This window comes from Caretta caretta, chromosome 7, assembly GCF_965140235.1.
Source record: "Caretta caretta isolate rCarCar2 chromosome 7, rCarCar1.hap1, whole genome shotgun sequence".
NCBI classification, from domain to species: Eukaryota; Metazoa; Chordata; order Testudines; family Cheloniidae; genus Caretta; species Caretta caretta.
Window position 1 is genome coordinate 121,100,755 of NC_134212.1, and position 20,401 is coordinate 121,121,155.

General features: G+C 43.5%; 1 protein-coding gene across 3 annotated transcripts in view; it reads left to right on the forward strand.

The window, feature by feature from the left end:
• The window catches only part of SH3PXD2A (SH3 and PX domains 2A), a 388,224-nt gene that overhangs the window by 152,447 nt on the left and 215,376 nt on the right, over positions 1 to 20,401 (forward strand). For all 3 annotated transcript variants that reach the window (XM_048856158.2, XM_048856161.2, XM_048856160.2), the window contains exons 4-5: positions 8,569 to 8,645; positions 19,037 to 19,128. In XM_048856158.2, the coding sequence (XP_048712115.2) occupies positions 8,569 to 8,645; positions 19,037 to 19,128 (169 nt within the window). The remainder of the gene's footprint in view (positions 1 to 8,568; positions 8,646 to 19,036; positions 19,129 to 20,401) is intronic.

Consider the following 20,401-nt stretch of genomic DNA (forward strand, 5'->3'; position numbering starts at 1 on the left):
GCCATCAAGTCAATGGAAAGGCTTCAATTGACTTAAATGGGCTTTGGATCAAGCCCCAACTGAGCGTGATGGAACTTGGTTCATAGTTAGATGCAGCATAATGACAAAGAGCTCACTGTGCCTAACAGAAGCTTTGAAGACAATTGATGAGTGTTCTGGTCCTCATTAGAAAGTCAGCACTTACTGTGAGGAACCACACTGTGGGCATTTCCTGTCCTCAGTACAGGAAAAGCTGCAGTATCTCAGATGCCACTGTTGTGGTACCTGTTGGCAAATACTGATTGTGTAATAGGAATCATGATGTACTGATGAAAGCAGGACTTTCATATGACCTGACAAAGGAGAGAAGCTGGTTGTTTCAGCGTGTGGTAGGGCACATTCAAAGATATTTTCCCTTGTGGTGTTGATGATTAGATCTTGCCAGTGTGACTGGGTTTTAAACCCCAGTGATTTCCACGTTTGTCTACCATGCCTTGATGTTTGGAAATGGATTGTTTTAGAGAATGTCAGACGAGGCACTGGCTACAACGCAACGTGCACCTTTCTAGCCTCATCTTAGGCGAGAAGCACATGCCAGAAAGAGATTTCATTAAGGCCTCAAATTGCCCAACTTGCCTTCCCTTTCCCCTCATGGTGCGAATGACCTTATGCCTAGCAGCCTTGTCTTGAAAGTAGTTTTCCTTTGTCTTTAAGGTAGTTTATTTGCGATAGGGCAGATGTCCCTGGAGCCTCTTAAGAAAAGCTTGCGTGTGTGCATGCGTGTTTATGTGTGAGGGAGAATGAGGAAGAGATGATGTTCCTGGTGTTGAGCAGAGCATAGAATTGCCCAGGCCCCCACAGGAGCAAAAAAGAACCCGACAAAAGAAAACTCCAGTCATGTTACCATCGGCTCTAAGAAAGTGAACACTTCTGCATCCCTTGGGCTCCCTTGTGTGATGAGCTGCTTCAGCTCTCTTGAAGGAATCTGGGGACTTGTGATCATGTGAAAGTTGAGCTCCTCTGGCGTGGAGTGGATGCTGTCCTCCACTGCAGCATATCCTGGCAGTGAAGCTGCGGAACCAGCCCAGGAGGATCACCCTAGCGAAAGGATGGTTCTCTGGTGATATGGAGTTAGTGTAGGGGCCAGCATGCAGGGAGCAGCCCTGCAGCAGTGGAGTGCCAAGGGGAGCTTTATGCCACACACCGGTCTGATTTGTGCTCTGTGTTATTTGTCTTCACAACTGTTCCTGATATGGATAGGCTATTGCTTTGGAGGGACGGCAAAGAGTTGTAGCTGGAGTCACGACTTTAGAGGAGTTTCCAGAAATGTATGGTTCTTTGGGTGATGCCAGTTAGATAAATTCTAAAATGAATAATGAGTGGCTAACCATTACAAAGCGCCATACAAATAATAACTAAACCATGTAGAGCTGAGCCTGATATGCAGAGAGGCTAAGTAACTGGCCCTGTCTACCGCACAAAGTGGGGTCAGTGTGAGAGTAGAACTTGGAGCTCTGGAGTTCCTTGCGTCCTGCACTCAGATCACTCAGCCATGCTTCCCTGCTTTCTCTGGCTCTCCGTTGGAGAAGATATTCCCTTTTAGCAGAGGAAGGTTTCTCTATGGGGCATGTTTTTTTATAATCAACTTACACTCTGTTTCCCATGCTTTATTTAGTACTTCTCGATTTGCTTTGACGTTGCAGCTTGCGTGCAGGATCCACGTGCACAGACAGACTGATTCTGACATGCTCTATCTAGCTCTAGGATTATTAGTGTTTGTGCTGTGTTGACGCTGGTTTTTTGGCTGCCCAAACTGTCTTCAGAACCCTCTGTCACCCTCACTAGTAATTCCCACTGACTGTTGAAAGCACTTATCAGCTGCAGCAGTTTTGACAGCTGAGCTCAGGCAAAAACTCTGACTCCATGAGATGTTCCTACTGTCTCCACTCTATCTCACCCCCCCCCTTCCACCAGAGGGACATATGTGAAACTTCCTTCCCTCCTTTCTTTGTCAGGAGTGAATGCTGTCCCTGTTGGGACCCCATCACTGGTTGTTTGACTCCAGGAAGTCATCAATGAAATCCACTGAGGCCAGGATGTCTCATGTAAAAGTGAGACGATGCTGTATCTGGATTGCAAGATTAGTGGCTGCCTCCCTCTATGCATCTCACTGATAATAGCATGTGCTTTCCTTGAGAAGCGTGAAATCACTCTTCTGCCCCCAAAACGTTAGCTCCTTTGTGTCTTTTTCATCTCAAGGATGCCATTGTGGGTTCAAACGCTCTGTTTACTTAATGGCCAGTTGGGAACAGATGCTTGAGTGTTTGCCTGCAGGGCTTTAGGGGGAATGTCATGATTTGAAAAGGGTGAGGGGGTGTAAAGGAAGTATGTGTCTCAAAACCAGTTGCATGTCTGTGTTTCTTCAGTGCATAAACATAATGAAAACAGATATAGATGGAATAAGAGCCTTCATAAAAATAAAATACGTTCGTCCCAAAGAAGGTTTCAGTTACCATGGGGGAAGCTGTGAAGCTAAGGAGGAGATGCTGTGGCAATGTTAGGGCCACATTTTTGTCTCCTTTCCACTGCTGCACTGTAACTGAGAAGAGAAGTGGATATACCATATTGAATGAATTCACTCTGAGAAGATGACCTTAGATTGAATGCATCATACTGATACATTTTATCTTCCAACTCCTCCCAGAGGTAAAAGAAAGAAAGGACCAACAGTGCATGCATGTGTGTGTGTGCGAGAGAGAGAGAGAACAAAAGCAAGGTGGATTGCATGCTTTTAGGAGGCAGCAACAGACTTGACCTCCGCAGCTGCAGATTCTGAAGTTGGCCGCAGCCCAAGTTATTTTAAGCATAAATCATGAAATATTACATTATTTTTAACATACCCCTAAATATCACACTAGCTGCTTAGGATACATATTTATTGTATGGTAAGTTTCATATAAGATTCTCTGAAGTTTTGTGGCTCTGCTTGGGCTAAAACGTGACACACACAACACAGAGTAAGCACTAATTTCCTTTGTGTTCGATATATAGTGCGCTGGGCCTAACTACTCCCTCCCTTGTGAAGGTGCCATCAAGAAAAAGTTCCTTGTATGGAACAATCAGTGTCCTTAGATCTATCATCAAAAGTTGTGGCAAAAGTACCTTCAATAACATAAAAGGAAAGTCAAACTCTATAAGCCCTACACAGTATAAAACTATATAGCGTGGGTTGGTGGCATCAGATAGATTGTGGATTTATATTTATCTCCCAGGGGAAAAAGTGATTGAAAACACTTTTCTCTTGGAGGTATGTGAAAATCTGCAGGCATTTTGCATCGTTTTTTTGTTGCAGTTGTGGTGTGACAGCATGCTAGCTGGGTGGGATTCATTGCAATAGCAGGGGCTGCATACTGCACATTTCCTATTTAAACAGCAATGTCTGTTTAAATTTTTCAGCACTCCTTGTAAGTTGTTTTGGGCTGAAATGCTTCCTCTCTCGCTCAGCCCTGCCTTTCTGGTTTTGATATACTGTGGATTCCCTCTCCATGCTAGTCTCCACAGTGCTACTAATGGCTGGATCTGGGCCCGAAGTGTTTAACTTTGCAGCTATGGGAACCAGTAAATGGAACATTAAATCTCATCCTAATGTGGACTGGTCCAGTGTGATAAGCAGATGAACCATATACTCCTGGGGTATACAACTTTGTATACATCATGTTGGCCTTTCTTTAGTATTGCTGCCACTTACTTTAGTACTGTTGTATTACCAATCAGAGCAGGGCCATATGGGACTCCTATGAATGCCTCGAGACCCTACCCTGTCTGTTTCTGGTCCGCCATCTGCCACTGATTTACATGGCATGTATGAAAGTCCACGATACCCAAAGTACAATGTTACACAGGGCAAAAACTGTATTAAAAGAACATTATTAAGGTTATACAAGTCAGGAAATGCAAACTTTTCTTGTGTCTCCTTGAACATCAATGTGGTGCACCGAATAGGGCAGAGGTCCTGTGGAAAAAACCAGTATGTGGTCATGTAATTAAAGACTACACATGCCCAGGAGGAGAATACTCAAGGTTACATGTGCAACCATAAACTTGGGATTTCTTAACTTTTGAGTGCTTGACTTTACCACCTAAATAATCTTCCTTTAACATAGTGTGTGTTGATGTAATTTCCTAGGGTGTGTGTGGTTGTGTGGTGTCTTTAAAATCAAGAACTCATTACATATCACACCCCCAAGGAGGTGACATCCATGTTGTTTCTTTCATGATGATAACAACAAATGCTCAGAAATTCGAACACAAACCTTACATTTCCCCTTTCAGACACTTTGAAATGCGCCAGACCATTCTGAGGACTCTGTTTCTTCACTGAAATGTCTGCACCAAGTAACCCAGGCATAATACTGAACTGCTGCAGCTGTATGGGGCCTGCAAATGACATATTCCCCCACGGTTTCCCCATCGTACCAATCCTAGGAGTCAATTTTAATGCATCTTCCAGATCTTCCATGGTCCTGTCCAAGTCTGGGACATCTGTGAATGAAATACTTGCCCAGTACAGTGCAGTCAGCTTCTAAGCTACCATGTGAGACGGAGACAGGCTTATCATTCACTACCTAGCAGGGCTGTAGTAAGAGTCATAAGCTGTTTACTATTCTGTAAAATGGGGGTGTGATTCCCATGGACAGATTTAGAAGAGCTGCAGTAAAATTCTGTTTCTCATTGAGAGGAAATATATACCATATGTACTCGCGTTTAAGCCGAGGCTTTATTTATTGATGCTGAAAACTACCAAAAAATAAGTGATTTGCATATGACCAAACCCCTCTGTCTACCACCTCCTAACAAAAGTCGCCTCATGTCCCTGGCAGTTTGCTAGAGGCTTATCCATGGCCCTCAGTCCTGCCTTGGGACTCACCAATCTCTTAGGGCTTTGCCTGGCCCAATTGCTCACCTTTTTGTTTCTTGCTTATTTGTCCATGTGATAACTGGATTACCAGAATTGTCACACGAGTCAAGCCTCTTCATTAGACTGTCCATACTGGTCTTAGGGCCAGAGCATCCCCACTGGTTGTGTGAGCATAGATCCACTGTACCTGCTCTTGGGGTGCATAGAAGGGGGAAGGTTCCAGCTGTGCTGCATCATTCTCCCCCCTTCCCTGACCTCATGGGTCCCCAGGATCTTGGGAATGAGGGTCGAGGTGCAAGGGGAGAAGAACAGGGAAAACACCATTAACTCTCACTGGAAATGCCCTATCTTCTCACAGCTGCTACTGCTCAGTCCTATTCTCAGGTAGCAGCATGGCTTCTGCAGGCAGGAGCATTCTACCTGAAGAAGAGGGGCCGGCGAGGGGCCGGCAAGGCACCTGCAGAAGATGTATCTCCCTAGAGATGCCTCTGCACCCTCAGAGCTGGGCCTCCCTTTCCCCAAGGATTCCCAAGATCTTTGGGGTTAGGAGCCCACTTTCTCAGTCACTTCACACCTCTGAACTCGGGGTCTGAGTGGTTGGTCAATCTTGCTGAGATCTCTGTCTCTTCTGCTCCCTTCCCTAGCATGGCTGCTGTACTGAAAGGCCCGGCATAGCCCTCCGTGATGCTAGTACTATTCAGAATGCTCCATAATCGAATATTCCTATCCTCATATTCTCTTGGTACTGGGTAACCAGGAAGGCAGGCCTATAACCCAGTTCTAACCTTTGCTAACTACTGATATTGGTGTTTTCTAATGGCACTTTCTGCATAGAGAGAACCTGGGAGAAAAAATTAAAGCACCTTCTGGGGTTTGTTTCATATTAGCACTGTGATCATCTTGACGTTTTCCATCTCCATTTAAGGAATGAATTAAGACTCATCATATCTTGGGGGTCTTTTTTGTACTCTGTGTTTAATATAACCTTCCTTACTATATTTATCTTGTTCCTTATGCTCCAGTCTTTCATTTATTACATTACTTTGAAGATGTTGGCAGTGACCGGGCATCCCTGTAAACTCTTTTAGCAAAGCTGAATTACATTTACAAGAGATCTTTAATGTGTTTAAGTCTTTGGTTCCTTTATGTTTTTATATGGTCACCACTCTGGCTTTCAGTTTGTGGCTTGGACTGAAAACAGAAAGCTGGAGGTTTGCTTACTCTTTACAGCACATTTATAAAATTCACAAAGAAATGAAAAGTTTGCCCACACCAACACTTTTATAATGCTGAGAAAGGAGCTATTTTATTCTCCATTATTAGGTTTTTTTTAAAAAAGGAGGTATAATAATTGCATCCTCTGGCACCTTTCATTTGAGCCTCATGGAGGGTTTTATAATAACAAAGTCTCGCAAATACATGTTGTTGTTCCCATTTTACAGATGGGAAAACTGAAACAATAAGGTTGTGATTTGCTTGGTGTCACACAGCAAGTCAGTGACAGGGCAAAGGACACAACCTAGGACCCCACATGCCAGCAGAACAATTATTTTGCTAAATGACTTAGCATTGACAACGTTAGCTTTCAGGATGAGTGAAGATTCTCCAGTGTCCCTTGGGCCTTGTCACAGCATGGCACTGCATCATAAAGTTGTGCCACGGTGTCATTCTAGAACAGTAGAATCTCATGGGGTGGACATCTACATTATTAAGAACAAATTTTCCCTGCAAGACGTGTCAAGATTAATGAGAACCATGTGTTTTTAATTCCTGGGGGGTGATGTATCCACTTTTCCTTGGCTGGAACGAAACTAACCATGCTGTTAAGGTCTTTGAGACTGATAGTTTGGGAGGAAACAGGGAAAAAGTGGGAGCGTCCTGATGGATTTTACCTCCTCCCAGCTGTTAAGGTGCATGGTCCTGTTCAACTTCTCAGGTGCTATAAGCTTGGCCAAAGGAAATTCTGGAATTTAGGTTTTGGCTCAGATTCCCTTTCCTCCTCATTTTGCCTATCCTATCATCTGTGAACCACTGTCCTTCATTTCTCCATTGTCCAGTGGGAATAAGTTTGCAGCAGAGGTTGGTGAAAAGACCAGTTTATGTCTGACATGGAAGCTTGATGGACTAAATACGTTCTACAACAAGAATGTATAATTTATTCTTGTTTCAATGTGTTTAAAAAAAAATTCAACATGAGAGAAAAAAGGAAGAAAAACACCAAAAAAGGATGCGAAAATATATTCCTTTCAAGCCAAAAAATACCAACTCCATGACATCTTTTTCTGTGGGAAACTCATTTTCCTAGAGCATCTCGATAAATTCTGGTTTTATCAGTTTAACACAAAACCCAGCAATTTATTTAAGCTTCACTTGCTTGCAGAAATTTTATCCACTAAAAACATCAGGATTGTTTTTTTTTTCACTTAAAAAAAAATACAGTGTCATGGCTGAGATTATAGAAGATACAGTTGAATGTACCGCTTGCCTGTTGAGTTACCGTTTGTTTGCTCTCTATCGATTTCTGCGTGAGTTACCTGCATTTGCAGTCTGTGCGGAGGGGAGAGTAGCTGCTGTGGGCAGAGAGTAGGTGGGTAGGAGTGGGGAGGGGGTGGAACCTTGGTTCCGACCTGCAGAGGCAGATTAAGATTTATTGGGGCCATGGGCACAAAGAACATTTGGCCCCCTACACCCTGGTGGCCCAGGGATGCTGGAACTGGGGGAACCACAGGGGCCATGGCCCCCCACTTTTAAAATGGACATAGTAGCCTCGGGCAGGTGTGGATCAATGACAGCAGGGGCTGCACTTTGTGGTGGGGGAGCTGATAAAGTGATAAGGCTGCTCCTCGGCCCCCAGCCAAGGGCAGGTGGAAGGTCCAGGGCTCCGCACAGCAACCCAGGCTTGCTGGATGGTTCTTACCATGGCCCAGTTCTAGCTTCTGGCCTGGCCGGGGGTGGGGCCTCAAGGGGCAGGGCCACAGTTCCAGTGCTGGTGGCCCCCCCCCCTCCCCACTTCTACACAGGTTCCGGTTTCCCTGCAGGGGCCCCCAAATTGCCCCGGGCCCAGTAAGCCCGTGTGTTAATCCGCCACTGTCGCCCTGCTCTCACCCACTGCGCTGGCCCTCGCAGCTGTGCTGTTGCAAAGGGGGAACTAAGTCGTTCCAGGTATACAGCTGGAACTGCTTGCTTCTTCCCTGGAGCAAAGGGGGAAGCAGAGACCAACTGTGACTCTTTGAGGAATCTTAGAAAGGAATATTTGTAATATTTTTTGGCATTTTCACTGTAGCACTTTAGTGAAGATGCTACTATGCTGACGGAAGAGTTTCTCCCATTGGCGTAGTTAATCCACCTCTGCAAGAGGCAGAAGACACTTTCCGATCGACATACCGCTGTCTACACCTGAGATTAGGTCGGTATAACTGTGGCACTCAGGGGTGTGGATTTTTCACACCCCTGAGTGACATTGTTATACTGGTGTAAGTTTGTAGTGTAGACTTGGCCTTGGCCGAGGTCAGTGCAGCAAATTTGTGGCTGAGCAAAGAGTGGAACCCAAATCTTCTGACACCTTGTCTTCTGAATGGGGCACTAGACCATGTTTCCACTCCATGCTATCATATTATACCATAGTCCCACCCATATTCCTAAACCTCTCTTTTTATGTATTCCCTTTGCAGGTAAAATCCTGTTCCGGAGGAGTCATATTCGAGATGTAGCTGTGAAGAGACTGAAGCCCATTGACGAATATTGCAGGGTAAGAACTTTATCTTCACAGAAGAATGAGTATTGTAGGATTACGGATGGACAACTATGCCAGGTGATCAATCAAAGATACCCATGACTAGCAGACAGTGCAGCGCTGGAAATCTCCCGCTGTTGCCATTAGAGAGTTTGAGCTGGCTAAATCAGACTTGCAGAGCCTGTCCCCAGGAAGGATCTGCTTGGAAAAATTAGGAAGTGAAAAAGGAGAAGAAAAAGGTGAACTGAGAATTGCCCTTTCTAAAACATCAGCAGGTAAGGAGGGGGCAGTGTACTTGAGCACAGAGGAGCCTTTGACCTACAGGATCCTCAGACAAAACTACTGTAGATAGTGCCAAAGATGGGAGAGTTTTGCTTCAGGGAGCTTCTTTTACCAGCATGGTGCCCCGTGTGTCCAGTGTTGCAGAAGACCTTTAACACCAGCATACATTACATGTCGAGAATCTTACTATCAGATAAGGGATTCTGTGCGAAACAGCGCTCTTCATCTTAGCCTCAAACTCTGGTCTGAGCTCTGGTTCTGCCAGACAAAATTCCTCTGCCTGTCTGGTCCTGGTACAATTCCTGCGTTAGAAATCCTCTTGTGTTTTACCATTATAGACAGAGGTAACACAGCCCAGGGAGCCCAAAAGAGTTGAAGATAGCCCTCTTGAGGACTCCTGAGCTAAAAGATGCAGCCACGTGTGCCCAGGCTGAAACAGGCCCATCACAGGCACAGAAACGCCTAGCCAATGGTATAAAAGCCATGAACCTAGTTTCACCTCTCAGAGCTTTTCGAAGAGATGTGGTCAGCAATTAAATCCACTGGAGTTGAACCCTAGAGTTGAAATCATAGAATATCAGGGTTAGAAGGGACCTCAGGAGGTCATCTAGTCCAACCCCCTGCTCAAAGCAGGACCAATCCCCAATTTTTGCCCCAGATCCCTAAATGGCCCCCTCAAGGATTGAACTCACAACCCTGGATTTAGCAGGCCAATGCTCAAACCACTGAGCTATTGTCCTAGTGTACATGATGGGTGATTCAGAGGGGGGAGCAGAGTAGTAAATATGGCATTTGCTAAGTCCTACCTGCCCACCAGTTCAATAATATTCCAATTAGACCAGGTTTTGCTTTGCAGGAAGCTAGAGATAAATGATTTACTACTTTTTCTAATTGTGTTTCCAGTAACGAGTGAAGCCCTGGAAAATACGTTGCAGGGAGGAACAGTGCATTGACAAGTGGAGGGTGGGTTTGGTGACCTAGTCTGCCTCTTCCATCCCTGATTTTGCGATTTGTTCATAATTAATCTTCTGACACTAAATTAAAGGGTATTTCTGAGCAAGACTGGTGTGCTGGTTTTAAGGTGGGATCAGTCATGTCAACCAAAGTGCATAATCTAAACCCAGACTTCGTCTTTTATTTCCTGTGATTTTTTTCCCTTTTAAGAAAACTAGATGGGCAGGCGGAGGAGAAAAATATATATTCCTAAAGATGCTTCGCATCAGGTATTTGCTTATGCAAATTGGGTGCAGATCACTGGAGACCATAGAGCCTGAGGCATGTGGAAAGGGAGCAGACTTTCTGCTAAATTGAAGTCCTTGTCATCTGAATCATCCAGTCCAGAAAACTGGGGAAAAAAGTCTTATCTCATGAGATCAGGCTTTTTATGCAACAATTAATGCAGTGTCTGACGAATAGTGGCCTAATAGCTATCTTTAAAAATGTGTGCTTGTACTGTATTCCCAGCATTATTTGTTCAGGAAGGAACTGCATGAGACACATGGCGTAAGAAATAATGTCATGGGTTCACCAAACAGGCATGCCATGTAGAAGGCAGTAGTTTATGCCGGGGAGTGCAGACATGACCTCTGACAGTGATGAACTGGAAGCTGGTTATCTGGGCCGCCATTGTCTGAGAAGCAGACATACCAGTCCCAGGTTAGGGTTACATCACCGGTCATGTCTGAGGAGTCTATTACAGAGACTGTTGCACTTCAGGCCTAATAATTGCTATCACTGCCTCTAGCCATCCTTTTCATTATGTATTTTCTCTCATGGAGAAGTCCATTCAGACCGTCACTAGCTTTTAGTTGAGCACAACGAACCTCCTTCATTTCCAGCAGGCTTCTCATTAATGCTAGACCAGATTTGAATCACTAATGGGCAAATTTCAAGCTATGGCTCAGTTTGGGGAAGCTTGGAAGCTTCACCAAAGAGAGGCTAATTTAATTTATTGATTGATTAATAAATCAATTGATTAATAAATCAGTGCTCTTTGCCTCAGTCTTTTACATTAATCTAAAAATGACCAAAATTCATTAAAATATGCAGAGCCTGCCACTAAAACAGTCTGCAGGTCACTGAAAAGCTTGATCAGAAATGTTCATCTTACACCCTGCCCTGAAGATCACCAGACACAGTCGTAGGCTAAGCCAGATCAACGCTGCCACTTGCATTAGATCCATCTCCCCCAGTCACTGGTAGCAAGAGTGACACATTTCAGAGTAGCAGCCGTGTTAGTCTGTATTCGCAAAAAGAAAAGGAGGACTTGCGGCACCTTAGAGACTAACCAATTTATTTGAGCATAAGCTTTCGTGAGCTACAGCTCACTTCTTCGGATGCAGAGTGACACAGTGGTTAGTCAGTCTGTTGGCTGGCAGGACAGCAACACAGTGGTTCATGAATCCCACAGCAGGACCTAGGGATAGAGGCCCAAGGAAGTAACTGGGTGCCAGACCACATAGGGCTTTACAGATTTTAACCAGCACCTTTGCCGAACTTTTTGAGTCTACAAAGCTCACAAGAACTGCTTTCTTTTAAAATTTCCTCCTACTTCCTGCCTCCATTCATACAAGGAATGGCTGTCTTATGTTGTTTCACAGCTTCCACTTCCAGACTATGGAAGTTCAGAGGTGTTTGAAAATAATAATGAAAAGCAAACATTTTGAGCCTCAAAAGTTCATTAGAGTTTTTGGACAAAGGTTTGGGGAGGGAAGGAGAGATTCTTGTTAGGTCCTAGCTGGGGTAAAATCCTGGCCCCTTTGAAATCAATGAGAATGTTGCCAGTGACTTCAGTGGGGGCAAGTATTTCATGCCTGGTTCTTATTAAGACCTAGACTTCAGGAGTATTTTTATCAGTGTAAGGGGTTTGTATATGATCTGTGTAATCCTGAATGTTTGCCCAATCACAACCTTTGAATTCCCCAGTATGAAATTGACCGGGAATGTTAGGCAGCTGTGAATCAGGAGCATAACAACCAGGAAGCATACAGTTGATGCAGGGAAGGGGAAAGAGGTTGTGGATAAAATAGTGTTAACAAATATTAACTATTTCCTCCCCAGCAATTATTGATACATATGTTTTCCACAGGCTTCAGTGAAATTAGGATCTAGCCCCACAACTTCAGAAGTGTTAACTCCTTTATATCTTTCTTCCTTTCTCACTGCATGTATTGATTTTAAAAGTTATCCCAAACTACACAGCAACAACATAAAACATGGAGACATAAAACAAAACATTTCACTGAGTTGAGTCCTCCATTGTGCAAAGAATTATGCACTACTTCAGTCCCACTTTAGCCCCCAAAATAGCTTACATGGGATTCAGTTGGAGCACAGACAGGGATGAAGTTCACCTTTTGTGAACTAAAAGTTAGGATGCGACTGAATCTTGAGTCTTGAAAGGGGATGATGTAGGGTTGCGATTGCGTGAAACTGTCACGGAGGACTTTTGACCTGGGGTATTAAAATCAATAAATACGACAAAGTGCCTAGCTCTATGACGGCTGCTCGCAGCTGCCGCATCACTGAAATCAGTAGCACTTCTAGCGTGAGTAAGGAGGGCAGGCTCAGACCCGGAGGGCAGGCTCAGACCCAGAGTTCAGGCTGATTGTTGCCAGATGAGCTTTACTCCTCCATATCACCTGTCCTGGAAAGCAGAAGTTCAGAAAGGCCCTGGCAAATGCGTGATAAGAATGCTGCAGCTTCTTTTGTTTTTATCATTTGGGCTTGCAAGCTGTCTCTTTCTGAGCGGTTTGCACGTTTGAGATGTGGGGTCTGATATTTTTCAACAGATGCAGAAACAATGAAAGCCAGACAAAGCATGTCTGAGCATTTGTGTGGAGCCGTTGCAGTGCAGGGAGGTCTGTAAAATGTACTATGTCAGTCCCAAGAGTGCATACCTTATGAACTTGAGAACACTGGACTCCCACCCTGCCCACTACCAAGGAGACCTCCCAAGGACTCTGGATATTTCACTGTTTTATTACAGCTCAGGGAAATAGCTGCACTGTGATAATTAAGCCAATATTTGGCACAGCAGTAAGAAGCATTTAAGAAGCAGTGAAAAGGGGAGAGGGGCAGAGAGGGGAATATTTTCAGTGCTTTTTCTCATCTCTGAACATAAACTGCAGCACTCTGAATGTGTTGCTGGTTAATTTAGAAAGTAATCTAACAGACCAGGCAAACTCTGCCTGTAAATAATTGTTGCCCACTGGAATTGATATCTCTGGATGATTTCCCTCTTACCCATAGACTTTCAACTACTTTAGTGTGAATTACGCGCCTCTGGGCTCATCTGAACCAGTTTCCTTCTTGCATCTGAAGATCTTTTGCCAATTTAAAATAAAGAGCAACTTCATATTCTTGCTCTGCCAGGGGGAGGGGGCGCATTTTATTTAATAAGACTTCTAAACTTTGATGGCCAAAATGCATCTCTTGGTAAGCGTGTGTCCAATACATACTGTGCCTTATGCATGGAATGACCTCTGAGTTGTGGTTCACAAAACCACCATGCTGTCCTTGTTCAACCCCCTTTGAAAAACTCAGACCAACATTTTCAGACTTGGAGTTGCCAATTTAGGAAAGCATTCTTGTTCAGGACAGCACTTAAGCACGTGCATAAATCACATTGACTTAAGCACGTGCTTAACAGGTACGTGCTTGAGTGCTGACCTGACTAGGAATGGGTTTAAGTAAGCAGTAAGTACTTTTCCAAATTGAGGACTTAAATCTCATATTTTCGCACCTAAATAAAAGTGGGTGATTTCAGAGGGGCTGAATACCAGCAGCTCCAAGTGAGAAAAATTTGATCCTGCTTGTTGCACATGTTGTGAGATCATAATTAAAAAAAGAAAATTTCCTTCCTCTAGATTTCCCAGTCCATCCTCTCTGCTCTATGTCAGTCTTTTCGGCCATGATTCTGCCAAGACTTACACATATGAGTCTTTATGTTTGTGTCTACTACAGAACCAAATGAGCACCAAATGAAAAATTAATAATAATTAGCGCTGATCAAAAATGTGTCATATTTTCATGAAAAAATTCAAAACTTATCTGTTTTGTTTTTTTCAAAAAATTTTAAAAATCAGAAAATTTAGACTAGGTCTACTACTGTCTTTTATGAGTATACATACCATATGAGTTCTTGACTTTGCTATTTTAATGTTCTTTTCATGCAATTTTATTGTGTGTAATTTTCTCAGCTTTTAAAAAAGCACACTGAAAAAACAGAAACGTAATTGTGTGGAGCAGCAATTGCAAGGAAAGTCCTGATCACTCCCCTGGAGTGCCAGATTGGAGCATGCTCAGTGGCTTTACGGGGATGGTGCGTACGCAGTACATTTGGCATTTAGGAACTCTGCAAGGATGGAGCATGCTTGGTGAAGATGGAATCACTGGAGAATTTAGTTGCCACACTTTAAAAAGTCTCTACTGAGCATGTGCCAATGGCAATTTTTCAGAGGCATGTAGCTTGGACAAATTTGGGTGAATTTTCACAGGGATGCAAAAGGTACATTCCTGGCACAAGGGCAACCACCTTGCCAAAGTCCAAGACCCTGTTCTAAAACATGGGGCCGGTAGAAGTTTTGAATGAAATAGTGGTAAGAACTTTTTTTTATCATGGCAAAACCACCACCTAATTCTGAGAAACAGCTGGACTCTTTTTCCTGAAACTTTCCAGAAAAATTCAGCCTAAGGCAGACACTCGGCATGGAAAATTTCAGCCTGAACAATTTAAGATTGAAAAATTATAAGAAATTGAAAACAGGCTCTTCTAATGGGAAGTGCTGAGCAGTCTTAAGTATATGCAACACTACCAGCTGCACCTATAATATGCCTTTGTATTCATACATGTATATACAAACATACCCACATCTGTATACCAATGTCTGTAATACACATCTGTGTGTATATTTGTAAGTATATGTGTCTATACACACACATGCATCTATGTATACAAAACCACGCTCATGTTCACACACATACAGACACGTTCTGGCCGTAACACACACTCTCCATCCTGTGGTTCGTTTGCGGTTTTTGCATTATGTTGAGTTGCACTTTCTGTGCTGGCAGACAATAAGCTCCCATGGGCATGGATCTGTTCTTTGTTTTACACACTCTATCTAGCACCATGCAAGCGGATGGCACCATGTAAATAGTAACATTTGCCAAAAGCCTTTATAACTAAAGATTGACTGGATATGAACTGGCAAATGTTGCATCACTTCTAATACGCTTTCTGATATTGGCTATTGTTCTATGAGTTTTCTCTGGAAACTGCATTCTACCGAGAAAATTGCATGTTGAAATAAAGCCATAAACACCTTTTTCTGAAGGCATATGGCTATGTGCGTGCGGTATGAGTTGCACATTACTGCTTTAAATACTCAGCACGGTTAAACATGTTATTGCTGATACTATTCTACAAGTGTGAAAAACTGAATTCCATGTGTTAGCATTTTTATCTTTCATCTTTCCTGTGCAAATCCTTTACCGGTTTGGGACGATTGCTGCTTCTAATTATGTATTTTACCCCCATTTCCAACTCCTTGCCACTTCCCATTTGTTTTCATCCCCTTGCCATCTGTTTTCCTCTCTTTCTTTCCCTATCTTGAACTCCCTCCTTTCCTTGACCCTGTCCTGCAGTCCTTCCTTTGCTCTGTTGTATCTTTGCCCTGGGACTTACTCTCTTCTTCAAACTGTTGGAATCTTTCCTATTGCCATCTAAATGTGACATTGCCTCCTCAGTATGCTCTTTGTTAACTGTGTTGAATCTCATTAGACTTGTGTAGCTAATGGTTGGTGCATTGTATGTTTGCCTAAGGGAGCTCTGTATGGGGCAGAACAATGTGTGGCTAGTGCTGTTATAGCCTCCCAGGCTCCAGCAGCCCCATCTACACATAGCTTTCACACCCTATTAGTATTTCCCAGCAGCAGTGTCTTCTAGGAGCTATTACATGGGTCCGGATCCTACAGACGTTGTGCATCCCCAAATCCTACTGATTTCTGTAGGCGTTCTGGGTGTTAAAACAAGTGCAGGATCAGAACTGTAGTTTCAAAAACTAACAGAAACTGACTTTCAGTGGGGCTTGTGCTCCAGAGTCATTGAGGTGCTTTTGAAATGTCCCGCCTAAGTGTAGGTAGGGCCAGTGATTTTCTTTGTGGATGACCCAAGATTTCCCAAAATAGGGACATAAATTTGGGAGTGAGATTTTCAGAAGTACCTAAATGACTTGAGCACAAATCCTATTGAAAGTCAATGGGCCTTGTGCCCCTAAGTCACTTAGCCCATTTGAAAATCCACCTCGTGTCCTACTTCCATGGTTAGGCTGCACAGCAGCAGCTCCCATTGACCTGAAAGCCACTTATGTAGGTTCCTTGTGTTAGGCACTCTGTGATAGGCTGGGCTCTTTTTAGGTTACATTGGGAGTTTTCATACATTCCGCCTCCCCCCTCCCCCCACCATCCTTCTTATGATGGGGGCACTCAGTCTCGAAGTGTTTCAGAAGAATGTGTAAAGATCTGGCTTGTTTCTGAAGATGAGGTATGGCTTGGCCCCCGGTCAGGGCTTATCTTCAAACCTGCTAGGCTGCGGACAGCTTGTATGTGGTCTGATGAGTCCTTGTGGGCAGCAGAGGTTCACAAGCTGTCCTCCTCTCAGCGGCTCTGTTACAAGAGTCAGCTGACTGTGGTGTGCAGTAGCTTTTCTCCTGGTTGCCACCCCTTCCTGTGACACACACTCCCTTTTAAGCTCATTTGCTCCAAATGGAGCAGGCTCTGCAGCTGTGTCTGTCCAGTACCGGTTCAGCCCAGAGGCCATCGTTAGCCTTTTTCTGATTGGGATGGGGGTGTGCCCCATCACACCTCCAAGTTTGAAAATGTTGTCCTGTATGACAGTCCCTTCAGGAAAGTGCCACTCTGGACTTGCAGGACCAAGTGACACTTGGGGATTTCTGTTTATTGTTAATGATACTTAGCGCTTACCCTGCTCAGTCCTGCAATACTAAAGTCTGTGGAAGGTGCACTATTGACTCCAAGGGTCGCAAGGTCAAGCCCATAAACAACAATAATTTTTCAAAACAAAGTACAGACATTAAATAACTAAGTCTTGCAGCACCACAGCAAAATAGATGTTTCTCTCCCTCTTCCAAATATGGGCAGCCAGTTTGCATAGCTCCTCTGAATTTGGTCTAAAGAGGTTAAGTGACTTGCCCAGGGTCAAAAAGGAGTCAGTGGCAGAGACAGCACTAACTCTCAGGACTCCATTCCCTTGCTCAGTCCACTAAATCAAGTCACCTCTCCTTCTGCTTGAAGACTGAAGTTGAATGAAATGTGCTTTAATCTTGTGTTTATGTGTCTTCTTCATTATGTTCATTGTGTTGTGAAATCCAATGACATTTCTTGTACTCTTATGCTTCTCCCTCCCCCATTGGGTGGAATCCAATTTCAAAATTCTACAGTTACTGCTGTTCCTGGGCTGGAATTGTGTCTTCTGGATGATGGTTCTGATTTGCCATATAGATGTGTTTGTTTATATGCAACGAGGACAAAACTCACACAACTTATATAATTCCCCTACGTATAATGTGCCTCAAGCAGAATAAAGCAAAACCCTAGACTCTTAAGAAGACTTGAATTTGAATTTCAGACCTCTTCAAGTCAGGGATACATGTACTGTAGCTGGAGAATTCAGGGGACAGAAATGCAGTATTAAGACATTAAGTTTTAAATTTTCAGCTGTTCCTCCCCCACTGCAATTATATGGAAACAAATTCCAGTGCTTTTAGAAGTTTGGTTAGATGTAGAACAACACAGCTAACTGAATTGCACTGCCATGTCTTTTTGTTTTAGATGTGTGTCTGACTAAGATAAATCAGATCTATCGCGAGGTTAGTCAAACCCAGTTCACCCAGCCATATCCATGATTTAGTACTAGTGTGATTTTTCATCTGTCTTTCAAGATTGCCTGGAAGGGAGTTCAGGTCTTTTGCCCTATTTTCAAGTGACTTAAGAGCCAGGCAGTCTCATTCTGTTGTACAGGTTTACAACGCCTCTAAGAAGCTTTGTCTATATTTAACTGTTCACGTAGCCTACTTCCAATGTGCCTTAGCAAAGGAGAGGGTTAATCCCAGCCCACTTTTCCCCTTATGCTGTTCACTTCCCTCTGTTAATCTCTGAATCATGTGCAAATCGAAGCACTGATCTGATTCTTTCTTCTCTGCTGCCTCTCACATTTTAGATGAATATTTGACCTTCTCTGACAGTACCAAGCCATGGAACCTAGAGAGCAAATACCTAAGACATTTCTGGCTTTTACGTGATGTGCTTGTCTCATCTATTTGAGTGCTTAGTTTCCAATAGATTTAAAAATAATTGATGTTATCCCAAAAATTGCATTTATTATTGTTGAGTGGAATGTGCACTGCATATCGGTACCTTACAGAGTGCATAAATATGCTGTACTTAGCCAGGATACATTGCAGTGAAGGCTCCTTTGTACTGCAGAAAAATCCTCTCTGCCTGTCTTTCCAACCAATTAATCACTTTCTTTCCTGTTAACTTGCAAGGAAACTCATTGGCAAGTCCTGCATTCACTACTGATACTCCATAAAGGAGAGGGTTTATGGAGCAAATTACTCCACTATATTTGTGAGTTTTGAATTTGTAGTTTACGTATTTATTATTGTTGTTATTATTTTATTATGTATTTATACTTAGCGGCCATGGCCCCATTGTTCTAGGAGCTGTGCAAACACAATGACGAGAGGGTCCCTGCCCTGAAGAGTTTACACTATAAGTAGGATGGATTTGCACATGAAGAGCTAGAGCAGAATTTTGCCCCATGTGTCCAAAACCAAACCAGCCATCCCCAAGCGCCTCTGCTTGTTTAGGCCACAACATAACCCATTTGCACTAACACGTGCCACACCCTTTCTTTTCAGGGAAGCACCCTGGCATGATGCTTTTCTTGTTTATTGCCTCTGCTCTTCTATCATTCTACTGACAGGATCCAGAATTTTGCATTGTTCCCTTTCTTGCCTCTTGGTTGTATATTTAAGGATCAGTTTCTAAACTTGATTTCGCTAAACACTTTCCTCTCCCCTCCCTCCTTTCTTTTACAGGCACTCGTCAGGCTTCCTCCTCACATTTCACAGTGTGATGAAGTCTTTAGGTTCTTTGAGGCTCGACCAGAGGACATTAACCCTCCGAAAGAGTAAGCGTCATATTGATTTCCAGCACCACACGGTGCTTTTGTTTGCATGGAAGGAAGCCAAAGGTCATTCTGGTTTATTACTTCCAGTGGATGTGAGAACAGCGTTCTAAGTTTTCAAATGCTACCTGGGAAATGGCTTTGTAATTAGGTAAAAATAAGCCAGAATGGGGGGTGGGGCTGCGGGGTTCAAACAACCCCAAACACAAGTCTTGCCTCCATTCCTCAGGAAGCTCCCTTCCCACTTTTTCATTGTTTCTTGCTGATAATTCTAATAAGAGAACTTTTCCCAGTTTGTTGGTTTTAACTTGCCTGTTATCACCAAGGAGTCATTAAGCTCCTGAAAGCATTGTCTCAGCAACAGATGGAAATCCTGCCACTTAAGAGATTGACTCATAATTAGCAGCTGCCTCTTTAACTGTACTCCTTCCTGAAGATATTTAGTTATTTTACTGGAGTATGAGTGTGATCCTGAACCAAAATTGTCTCCAGAGAGTTTATTCGCTGGAAGCAGGAAGCCAAAGCAAAGGTTGAGGGCAAAGCTTAGGTGAGAGATAAAACAGAGTCATAGCTTTTACCTTGGGATGGACAGATTGATTCAAACAGAGACCTGGCCAAGGATCTGAGAACTAGTACATTTTATTTAACCTAATGAGATGCTAATTCCTCCTGAAAAAAAATACATTGACAATTGTACTTACTAACAATGCTACTGCTCTAGCTGATATTTCCTCTTCCCCCGTTCTCAGTGCCCCAACACACCCACACTTTGTATTACACGTGATATTTGCCTGCTAAAAACATCTTGACCCCATCCACACTGGGCCTCAAACCTATTTGCTGCATTGATTGTAAACCGTGCCGGACTAATTTATTTCAACACTGTTTGCATGGCCATTGTGGATAGGGCCAAAACATGTTTAGAGCCATTTGGGTTTTAAACCAGTTCAACCAATGTGGAGCCTGATCCAAAGCCGACTCAAGTCAATGGGAGTTTTTGCATTGGCTCCACTAGGTTTTTGTTCAGGCCCATAGTTCCCAGCCCAGTGTCGAAGAGTCGGAGATGTACTTTAGGGGCCTCATTTTCAAAACAGTGTCTCTGTTTGTACACACGCAACTATGCCTGCATGGGGAAATGCTAGAATTTGCACTCACACTAACCGTGCATAGTCTTTTCTTTTTCTTCAGATTTATAATCTGAGAGCTGAAAAAAGAGTAAACCTGTCTCTTCAGCTCGGCCTCTTCAGGAGAATTTGTGGGGCGACTATTAAAAAAG